The sequence below is a fragment of the Monodelphis domestica genome, chromosome 4 (assembly GCF_027887165.1).
Source record: "Monodelphis domestica isolate mMonDom1 chromosome 4, mMonDom1.pri, whole genome shotgun sequence".
Classification (NCBI taxonomy): Eukaryota; Metazoa; Chordata; class Mammalia; order Didelphimorphia; family Didelphidae; genus Monodelphis; species Monodelphis domestica.
The window spans coordinates 176,881,518-176,893,624 of NC_077230.1; the positions used below are offsets into that span (position 1 = coordinate 176,881,518).

At 35.2% G+C, this 12,107-nt stretch overlaps 1 protein-coding gene across 4 annotated transcripts in view; it reads left to right on the forward strand.

Annotated features, from left to right (window-relative positions):
• The window catches only part of XIRP2 (xin actin binding repeat containing 2), a 434,256-nt gene that overhangs the window by 368,183 nt on the left and 53,966 nt on the right, over window positions 1-12,107 (forward strand). For all 4 annotated transcript variants that reach the window (XM_016433690.2, XM_016433689.2, XM_016433688.2 and 1 more), the window contains one exon: window positions 8,505-8,677. In XM_016433690.2, coding sequence (XP_016289176.2) covers window positions 8,505-8,677 — 173 coding nt within the window. The remainder of the gene's footprint in view (window positions 1-8,504; window positions 8,678-12,107) is intronic.

The window sequence follows — 12,107 nt, forward strand, 5'->3', positions numbered from 1 at the left end:
AATGTCTAATACACATAGTAGTTAAAAGGAGCTGTGGTCTTTATCAGTTTGAGTATTTCCAGTACCATTACAATTTAATAGGGCCTGTGGCCAAAAAGAATTTTGTTACATGACAACAAAGTTAATTGATTTTTTTTGGCTATATTCTTAAATGGCAGGGAAAGACATTCACTAGGACAGTATTCCAAGCCCTTCTAAGATTCAGGACTGCCCCCCCCCCACCCCAAAAGAAAATCCCTCCTTTAGGTATTCTCCACATTTTAGTTATGACTACTGTTCTAGGAATTCCTTTCATCATCAGCAATTGTCAGATCTCTGAGGAAGTAGCTCAATGAGAGGATGAGACATTAAAACAAATCAACTTGGGGGGAAATTTCTGACCCAATATAAACATGTAAATCTAGAAAAACTAATTTCTATAATTTGATAGCATGTTCTTTAAAAATAAAGTTAAATATATAGAAACATACAGCTAGCCTAAAAAAGAGAGTGGAATTAGGTTATGAATCATAACTGTTCTTGGGACCCTGATGAGGATCTTTGAACGTTCATACAAATATCAAAAGGAGAGGAAAAAGAGTAAAGAAAAAGAGGAGGGTCTTGGAAATGGAGCCAAGTAGAATTTTAACAATATTGCCTCATTCTCAACTCTGAGAAAAGCAATCTGTCTTCTGACTTTATTATCCAAATGAAAATGCATTCTCCAAAGTTAAAATATTCACTTAACTGTCAAATCTAAAGACCTTTTCTTGGACCTCCTTGATCTTCCTGTGGTTTCTGGTACTGCTAACCTTATTCTCCTATGTCTGCTTGTATGTATGTATACTCCCTTTTTTGGACTTTTCATGGCATTTTCCTCTTTGTTGTCTTCCTACAAGCCCGAATTTCTTTATCAGTTATTTGTCTTTATCAGAATCTCTTTATCGGTCTCCTTTGCTGGATTGTCCTCACTCCTAACTGTAGTTGTATTCCAAGGCATTGTCTTAGCCCTATCTTCTTTTCTCTCTACTCTCCGTATTCTTCTAAATATAGTACTTTTTAATTTAGTAGTTTCATTATTAGCTACAGGTTTCATTATTATCTCTTTGAAAATATTTCTACAGATGCCCTTCATCACAATGAAAAATAGTTTAGGAAAATCAATCAACATAGGTCAAGTCTTCTTTGTATTCAACATTCTACATGCATAGTTTCCTCCTTTTTAAAAAAAAGTAGGAAAGTGCATTTCAACCGCCCTTATGTAGTACTATGATTAAATATCTTATATTTGTTTCACAGTCCTTAATGGATACAGAGTTTGTATCCATCTATTATCTTGTATGGCCTTTAAAACAATCTTCTACGCCAGTTATTCTCATTTGAGAGATACAAGAAATATTGGCACTCTACGGTCAAATAACGACTAAAAGCTTGTAGATACTAGGAGCTAGAAATAAATTGCCATTCTCTCAACTCCTAATTGTAAGCTTTTCTCATTAGGGCAATCATATTTAAATGGGATTCAGGATGATAGAATAAAACATTTGAGCTAACTAGGTCCTCAGAGGTCATTCAGCTCACCACTTTTATTTTTAATTTGTGGAAAGTGAGGCCCAGAGATATTAGTTATCTTCCCTAAGGTCACAGGGATAGGAAGTATTGGAGATAAGGTTGAAGTATTGATTCTCTGAGTCTGTAACCAGTGAGGCTTCAATTATACCACTCTATCTTCTTTGTTCTTCAAGCTATTACTCTTACAACAAAGCAAATGCCAAAAATATGATCCACTTTAATAGGTAACTTGACTAGCTAACTGTTTTGATGAAAAAAAAAAAGCAAAAAACCTAGGCTGATAACTTAAGATTAACAACAAAAATTTAGCTAGCACTAATTTGGGGACCTTTATGAATATTCTTCAGATTAAAAACAATAATTTAGGCAATCATTTTCAATAGAATCTACATATTCATTCTGTACAAGGAACAAAGACTTAATAAAATCTGAATTCATTAGTGCAGACAGATATTTCACAGGAAAAGAATGGAGACTTTCTGCACACTGAAGAGTTACAGTGGCAGAGATGAAGCCTTTATCAAATGTGAACAGGAGGAATTATTTATTTTTCATTGGAATAAGGTTTTGAGGGAAAGGTGAGTTTCTGAAATAACTGATGTTTGTTGTGGAAAATATATCCATTTTGCATGATGGCAGCATCCACATTAAGGTGCTTATTACTTGATATTTGGCATCTTGGTCAATAGTACATTAAGAAAATATGCTTGACTTTGCCCCACCCCTTATACTTAGAAATATTTTTTCCTGGAAAGAAATAGAATCATAGTATTTTGGGACTTAGAATAAAAAGGAACCATAGGATTACTTATCTATAGCTAGAACTGATCTTAGATCATATATTCTCTTAATTGATGGAAAAGGAATCTTCAAATTATAAAGAATATATTCAGAGAGGTAAGTAATATATCCATAGTTACACAGCTTCTGGGAAAAGCATATTAAATTTAAACGTAAATGTGATTTTTCCCATTAGAAAAATTTTCTCCCTTTCTTCAGTTAATAAATACCTTTATATAGTTATTGGAGCAAAAATGTCAGAGTACTTTGGGAAACATTTGATTTTTAAATTTCTTCTATAGATTTGAGCAACAAGATGGTCAACTAGACATTCTCTGTAATCCTCATGACCCCTCAGATCTCTCTAAAATAGAAGTGATGTGCCAAAGACAAAGGAACTCCAGCTGTTTCCTTGGTCACCTGGTACCCAAAAGGTTAAAAAATAACCCAGATGCTCACTGACCCCTAAGCTGATATAGCACCTGCTATGATACTGGCAGTGGCACTGCATTCACAGATTCAAGGACACAACATGGTTATGACAATCATTCCTCTCCCCATAACCCCAATCCTTCCTCTTTCCAGTATCATAGTCATGGCTCCAGGCTATGGAAGTTTTCTTAGGTCTCAACAGCCAGCTTGGCCATAGCCCTTCAAGAGCAAAAGCCTGCCAGGAGCTGAAACCCAGAAACACTGGTGTTTCCATCAATCAGTGGCAAAAAAAAGTAGATTCTGAACTGCCAGTGCCAGCAATCTCTGAACTGTTGGCACTGTGCCAGAGCACTAAGGAACAGAGGGAGCGGGATAGCTCACCAGGACAAGAAGGCACAGTGTGTGTGGAAAGCTGTACAGCATCCAACTGGGGCCAGTGATGACCACCCAAAAAAGCAGTTTGTACAGAGATCTAGCCTGGGGTGCCATGAATTGCCTATGTGGAAGGAGGCTGAGACATTTTGAGAGCCAAGCCCCATAGAAACCACAGTCAAAAGGGAGGGATTCAGAATTGAGGGATAAGAAAAATAAGGTGGAAGTAGAGATGATTGAAAGTACCAAACATTCAAGAAACAAGAAGAGGGGGCAGCTGAGTAGCTCAGTGGATTGAGAGCCAGGCCTAGAGACAGGAGGTCCTGGGTTCAAATTTGACCTCAGACACTTCCCAGCTTCCCAATACACAATATTGATTCCAAGACTGAAGGTAAGGGTTTAAAAAAAAAAAGAAAAAAGAAGAAATCTCAAATATCTTGAACATAAAAAAGAAAATCAGTAGGAAAAATATTTACAAAAGAAGGAAATGTGGCCTCTCAATCAAGTAAATAAGTTCAAACATCTATGAATAAATACTACAAAACTAAGGGAATGACATGATGAGACTGTGGACTGGAATTTTACAAGAACGTGGAACCATAACATGTCCCTAAGTGGTTTAAAAGAGAAATGCAAATGATGGGAGTAGTACTATTGTTCTGCACAGTAAAAATAATGACCAGAATAGGAAAAATGTAATCTGTAATGGGAAGTCACACCAAAGAAAAGAAGAGAACAATAGATTAGAACTACAAATACCCAGAAGTGAAAGATAATCTAGAAGAAGAAAGAGGGGGAAAAAAGCAAAAATGTTAAAAGAAAATATGCTCACTATGCAAGCAAAATATAAGGGTTTTGAAGATAGGATACATAGAGAAAACATAAAGATCACAGGTCTTCCAGAAAAACATGATAGGATATTTTTTTCACAACATGGTGAACATGGAAATATGTTTTGCATGAGAGTACTTTTACAATCTATATTATAACCTGCTGTCTTAAGGATGGTGGTAAGGGTGGGGGAGGAGGGGAGAATCTGGATTGCAGAATGTCAAAAATGATAATAATTGTATCAACATGTAATCTGGAAAAAAGAACAGTATAGGACAAAAAAAATTCTGAAGGAAATCATAGCAGAGATCTACCCAGAACTTTTGAACATAAAAAATGAAATTCCAGTTGAAAGAATTCATTGATTACCTCCAGGGGAAAAAAAAATCCAAGGCTATAAACTTCAAGACTATAGTGCTTAAATTTTGGAGTTCAGATCAGAAACAAGCTCTGTAGTCCATCAGGGAAAAAAAAAACCAACAACACTCAAATACAAATGAAAGGGCATTAAAATAAAACAAGGCTATTCTTCACCTACTAGAAAAAGAGGAGGGAATACAATGATGTGTCCACAAGAACACTAGATCAGGGATGCAACCCTGGTAGTCCATAAATCTGTGCCTGACCACTTAGGTCAAAAGCTGGACATTCAGTAATAAAGCAGAGTTTTTAACATTTTTAGAAAGAAAGCCAGAACTAAAGAGATTATGTTTCTTGAGTACCCCAAATAAGAGAAATGTAAGAGTAAATAAGTGCAAATAGCAATAGCAACAATCTGATAATAAAATGACCATTAAGAGATTTCTTTCTAAAATGACATAAGGAGACAGGGTTGAATACAGAAACTTATTATTTGATCTATTTCTGGAATGCTAGCAATAATAATAAGATAAGAGAAAAATAATTAAAGAAACAAAGATAGATATGGTGGAAATAAAACTATTCTTATTTGCTGATGATAGTTTACATGGAAAATCACAGGGAATCAAACATAATCCTTGAGATAGTTAATATCTTCATCAAAGTTGCAGGCTTGAAAATAAGTTTTTAAAAATCAACAATATTTCTTTATATTGAGAAACCATGAGATGCAATAATAGAAATAGCAATAACCCCAAAGCAGGAAATATTGGAGGGAATAACCTTCCAACCACATAAAATACTTGTATAGATTCAATTATGAAGTGATTCTTGAAGAACAACCTAAATAACTGGAGGGATGTTCAGTGTTCATGTCTAGACTGTGCCAATATAACAATATAATAAAATGGAAATAATATCAAAATAAATTCATACTTTTTACTCTATACCAATCAGATTACTAAGAGGATACTTTACAGAACTTGATAAAAAATAACAAATTACCTTTGGAAAAATAGAAGAGCCAAATATTAAGGGAAATGATAAATAAAAGTGAGGATGAAGTATAGCACTTCTGGACCTCAAACTGTATTATAAAGCAGCAATTAGGGAAACAAAATATGGTTTTGGTTAAAGAATAGAGATCTAGATCTGTTAAATAGAGTAGACAAGGGAAATTCAAAAACAATATAACTCAATAACTTCCTCTCTGATAAAAACTGCTGGGAAAGCTGGAAAATAGTCTGGAAAGAATTATGCTTAGACTAACACCTCATATTACATCCAAAACATTCTAAATGAATATATTACATTAATATAAAAGATCATACTATAAAAACTTAGAAAAAAAACAAATAATATACTTTTCATAGGTATGGGCAAGCTATTGATAGAGACCTTTACAAAAGATAAAACAGATAACTATGATTACTAGAAACTGAAAAGCTTCTGCAGAGAAAACAGTAATGCATCTAGAATAAGAAAGGAAGTAGTTAAATGACAAAAAATGCTTGTACCAAAATTCTCTGATAAGGATATGGTTTTCACAATACATAAAAATTAACATATATATGACAAATATCCATCCCATTAGATAAGTAGTCAAAGGATATGAAGAAACAATTCTCCAAAGAAATTCAAAGTTGTCCACAATCACATGGGGAAAAAAATTCCAAATCTGTACTAAAAAGAGAAATATAAATTGAAACTATTTTGAGATTTTACTTCAAACGCTAAAAGTTAGCAACAATGGCAAAAATGGCAATAATTGATGGTAAGCTATGGGAATATAGGCACACTAGTGCAGTTTTGGTTCATCTTTAAAATAGTACTACCATTTTAGAAAGGAATTTAGAATTATGCAAATAAAGTTACTATAATATCAATGCCCTTTGATCTAAAAACTCCATTCCTGAATTTATTACCAGTGGACACCACCAGTAAAAATAAGTCTCCATATACTCCAAAATATGTGTAGTATCACTTTTTGTGGTAGCTAAGAATTGGAAACAAGAAATAATGTGCATGATAAATACAAAGAAGATAAGAAAGATCTATATAAAATGTTGTGGATTGAAGTAGGAAGAGCCAAGAAAACAATATACACAGTAACTACAACAACATAAATAGAAAACACACACAAATCAAAAGTAAATATAACAAAATTGTAAATATCAAAAAGGACTCAAATGAAGAGATAGTGGAAGTGGTGAGATCCAAATGTAGCATGCATTTTACATATTTTTGATTTCCATCAGTTGTGCTGAATTCTTTTTTCCATCTGTAAAATAAAATACTATTAACATGAGCTCTGGGAAGGGGGTGGAAGGGGAGACGAGACATAAATGAAGTACCATAGTGATGAGAAACAGTAAACAACAATATTTTTTTAATTGTTATTGATAAAAAAGGAGGGTATTATTAGCCAAAAAGCTAGCATGTATATTCATCAAGTTTTTTTCACTAATAATTTTTTGGACCAGACATCTGATTTCAAAGGCAAGTATAACCCAAATGTGGAAACTTCCTCTACCAATACAAATTGATAGCTGCTCTGCAATTTATAGTATTAGATATTACCTCAGAGCACTGAAAGTTTTAGTAATCTGCTCAGGATCACACATATGTCATAGGTGTACTTGAATCCAGAACTTCCTGAATCTTCTCAGACCCTATTTCAGAATAATCATTTTTCATATTACTTAGATGAGAAAGGCCACTAAGTCTATTTCTTCTGGTTAGATGGAAGACCACCAAACTTTGCCATTTGTTCTACCAATAAAATCTAAGATCCTCTTTCCTACCTCTCTCCCCTTCAGAATCCTGGCTACTGCCCCATGTGCTTGTCAATATACATTGCACCTTACCATCAGTCTTGTTACTTGCCCCCAAGCTTTTGGGGACCTGTTCACTTACTTAGAGACCAAGTATTTCTTTTAACTTTGCCTCTCCAACTATAGTGTGATCTCCTTGAGAACAGCTGTTGCCTAATGTTTCCTATTAGTATCCCTATTGTTTGATGCAAGACTTGGCACAAAGAGAATGCTTAATAAGGACATTTCCATTATTCACTCACTATTTTCCTGGTAATAAAATTTCAACAACCTCCAGTTAGACTTGATTGGCACAAAGACTCTGGGAGTTTTATTTCTTCTCAACTAAGGAAGAGACGAAGATAAAGACTAGAGAATAAATAAACAAATAGATGAATGAATGAATGAATGAATGAACAAATAAATGAATAAATGAATAAAGCAGATTTTAGAACCAGAGCCAGACTTGTATGTAATTGAAACTGAAGAGGAAACTGGTGAAAATTTTTTTCTCTATTTATGTAGATTGGCACCTTTTGTGAAATTTAGACTTGGAGAATTACCTACAGAGATCACTGAGAAGTTAAGAAGCTTGTCTACACAGACTATTCACTGTCTATTTACTCTATCATAGTGCCTGCTAGGAACACATGGCAGAGGAAAAATCTGGTGGCTGTATATTGTAAGATAGGAAATAAAGGATGGGATTAAGGACTTCAGAGAACTGTTAAATAACAAACAAGTGACAAAGATAAGCCAGTTTGGAAGCCACACAGATTTGAGTTTAGCTGATGAGAATTCTCTAGTCTTTCATTCAACATTACTTTTACTATCATTTGTATAAACTTTCAACCTGGGTCTGTGGAAGGTGACAATGGAGAAAGTCTAGACTGTGAAATTAATGAATGATAATTTTATCACTGTTTGCCTTGTAGAGTGTTTTTATTTATGAATAAAATGCTTAACCATCATTAATCAACTTAAATAGCATTGCAGAATTAGTTATGTGCAACTCTAGCAAGAAGAATATTTAGGGAAAAGTTAATCAAGATAATTTTCAAGATTGCACTGAAATTTAGCATCCTTTTGCATATTGCCCTCTCTGCAACTCCCTTCCAAATATTCCCACGAGAAAGAGATGAATCCTTTTGATTGTCAAACTAGCATATGCTGAAGAAGCATTCTGATTTGTGTGCAAAAGCTTGGAGGAGACATCAAGGTGCTTGTGAAACACTGTAAATATTGTTAAATACTGCATTCTGCTTAGGAGACCAAATTACCTTATGTTTTTTCTTTGTTTGGAAAGTGATGCTGTTTTATTTTCAAAACCTGCCACTTTTCTGAGTGTTTTGCATTCATTTTTAGCTGCTGATGGTCCTAACAAGCCTGTGAGTGGGTTTGCAGAAGACAGTACTAGCTGGAGTGAGTGTGGGCCACTGGATTTCCAAGAGTCTGTATCACTAAAAGAGCGGATGGCGATGTATCAAGCGGCGGTTTCCAGAGGTGACTGCAGCAGCAGCAGCAGCTTCTCTGCTAATGTAAGGATTCACTCCAGGATTTAACCTTACACAGAAGTGCTGATGATTTCCCTTTATGATATAGGTTTAAGGTCACAGGAATATCAATGCAGAGTTGATTTTCATCTTTGAGTTCATCTCGGTCAACCTCTTTTTTCCCTATTTGTTCCCAAATTTACTGATGGGGAAAGTAAGACCCAGGACTAATATAAGGTGACTTGGTCAGGTCATGTGGGTAGATCGTAAATGGCAGAGGTGGCATTTGAACCCAGATTCTCTGATTCAAATCTAATGATCTTTTCCACTTTACTTTTGTTACTTCTACTAATGTACAAACATGACTCCTCAATAAATGCTCTAGTTAGATAGGCAAGAAATCCATTTCCAGTTTTAATAATTTGGTTCTGTATACTACCCCATGTGGTCTCACAGAGATTTCATTTAAATTCCCTGGAAGTACAATTTCTTTTGCTTTTCTCTTTATGCATGAAATCCATTAGGAGTAGCTTAATCAACATAGAAATGAGAAAGATTAGCGATTTAGGTACTCTGCTAAACCAATTATGATTATAGGGAACTATGGGATTCCTTGCTACCCCCAATATTTAGAGCCAATGACTAATAAAATCACATTCCAAAGGATGCTATGGGTCCCATCCATGCTGGATGCTCTTTCTATGGGATTTGATACAAGTAGCATTTTAACAAGAGCCAAAGGACAGAATAATAGGAAAAGTGGGCATGGTTTTATAATTATGTTGTCAGAACAGGCAAATGAGACATTCAACATGCCAAGATATTTTAGGTATTAAATGTATCTTTAATTGAGGACAGGGGAAAGTAATATATTTGCTCATCAAAGGGGTATTTAAAAAAAATATCAATTCTCAATTCTGAGCATTCTTTTCATAACTTATTTCCAAGATAGATATTGAAAATGCCAAACCTCTTAGTAATATTATGGCTTTTAGTGAGACTTATTTTGCTGTCGTAGCATTTCATTTGTGTTAGATTTCAGTTAGTGGATGTTTTAGAAATTAAATATATTTTGAAAACTCTTCAATTGTCCATTAAGTGGCCTTTGCCTTTTTTCAGACTGCTTAGACAGCACCCCCTGCTGGATTATGTGGAACTTTATTGCAAGTTAATGTTCTAACCTTTGTAGGGTCAGGGTTGGGGTTGCTGCTGATTTTAGTAGAAATAATTTTGTTCAAGGAGATGCCTATCCTGCTGAGTGCTGGAATACTGGGCAGGAAATGTTGGTGAAGACATGGCACATGTGCTGAGCCAGCCCTCGGGGAGCTGCTCTGTCCCCCTACTTTCCAGCTCCCCAAGGACTTTTTTTGCCTGTCCCTTCCCACTGTCCTGCTGCCCAAAGTAAGCACTTCCTCCCTCAACTATCTCCAGTAATGGGGGCTGGGAGGCTCACAGACAGCTTGAATTTGCCCTCTGGGCAAATTCAAGCTCAGAAAAGTTTCACCAACTCTGTCATAGGCTAAATTAATACTAGGAAAATTGTGGGTCACCTATTCCTATAATAATCCAAATTTAATTTGGCTAAAGCTAAATTTAGATTCAGAAGATCTGAGTTCAAATCCTAGATCATGGTTACTAGCTCTGACACTATGGACAAGTCATCTGACCTTTCTTAGACTCAGTTTCCTCAACTGTTAAGATGGGTTGATTGCATACAGTAATCTATGATTCTATCATCCTTAGAATGCTAATTCCAGTAGATATCAAGAATACAAAATCAAAATTAAATAGACTTTACCCTCAATGTGGTTACATCCTTCTAAAGGAGACAACATTAATACATATAGGTAAATATAAATTTCATACAAAGTAATTTCCTCGGTGATAAGAGGATATTGAAAATGTGTCTATCAGAAAAAGCTTTTCATCAATGTCACTTTGTTCTCTCGTTTGAAGTAAGTATGCCGCTATATGAGATAAATTAACCCTTTTAGAATTCTTGGGATATTGCTGTATGCCTCAGAAGTGTTTTTCTCTTGGTGGCCTAAAATATTTCATTTCTAGCATGCATATTTTGGCCTCATTCTACTCATTTTGTGAGGGTTTGAAGTGGAAACAGTAAGAAGAATTATTATAATATTATATATTTTCTGAGAAAGTTATGTGACACAGTGTATAGAGAATCAGGAAGACCCATCTTCCTGAGTTCAAATATGGCCTTAGATGCTATCTTTGTTGCTCTGGGCAAGTCAATTAACCCTATTTGCCTTAATTTCTTCATCTGTAAAATGAGCTGGAGAAGGAAATGGACAACCACTCACTTATACACCACTGAAAACATCTGAACAACAATAACATACATTACCTGACTTGGCTAATAGCAATCCAGATTCGGTCTAGCTGGAATGGTGACTTTTGATCAACTCTTTTATTTTTTTTTTATAAGAAAGCTGACATGATTGTGCTTGTGCCAAAGGAATTTGGCACTTTGGCAGTTTCCATTGAGTGTCTAGTTCATTCCATAGTGGGGAAATAGGAGGAGACATATAGTTTGTGGAAGAAAGATGTGTCTCTATGGCATTCCCTGGCCATTTATTAAAAACAAGATTTGATAATTTTGTAGTTTAACATTCTCCAAAAAATGTTTTACCCTTGAATTAACTGAAAATTGTTCAGCCTGGTTATGACAGCTGAGAGACAGAGAATTATTGTGGCCAGAACGATGAACTGGGAATCCAAACAACCCAGGTCCAAATCCTAACTCTTTTTCTTACTAGCTGTGTTACCTAAGAAAGTGATTTAAACTCTACATCACTCCAGTAACTCCCTGAAAATTTTCTACTAGAATAGATGGCAGAGTGGAAAATCATATTGGATTCAGAGTTTGGAAATAATATTGGATTTAGAGGTTTCAAGTTTGGTCTCTGATATCTCTGTGACTTTGTGCAAGTTGCATAAGTGTTTCTGGGCTTCAGTTTCTTCATTTTTAAAATTAGGACATTTGATGAGATTGCTTCCTTTTAAAAATAAATTAAAACCATTACCTTCTGTCTTAGAATCAATATTGTTCATTGGTTCCAAGGCAGAATGGCAGTAAGGACTAGGCAATGGGAGTTTAGTGCCTTACTGGAGATCATGAAGCTAGGTAGTGTCTGAGGCCAGATTTTAACCCAGGACCTCCCATCTCTAGGCTTGGCTCTCCATCCACTGAGCCACCCAGCTGCCCTGACTAGATTACTTCTAAGGTCTTTTCCAGATCTGTATTCAAGGTCCTGTGATAATCCTCCTTGTTGGACAATTGACAGAAAAGTGTGGCAATATAACAATCTTTGCCTCCTCCTCCCTCCACCCACACACACAGTTATACATATAGCACAAATGGCAGCTTAAAAAAAAGTTGTTAACCAAAAATTGTGAGTACTAATAAATACCACCCCCTTAGACTCCATAATTTAGTTGGTGCCAAGACAAATCC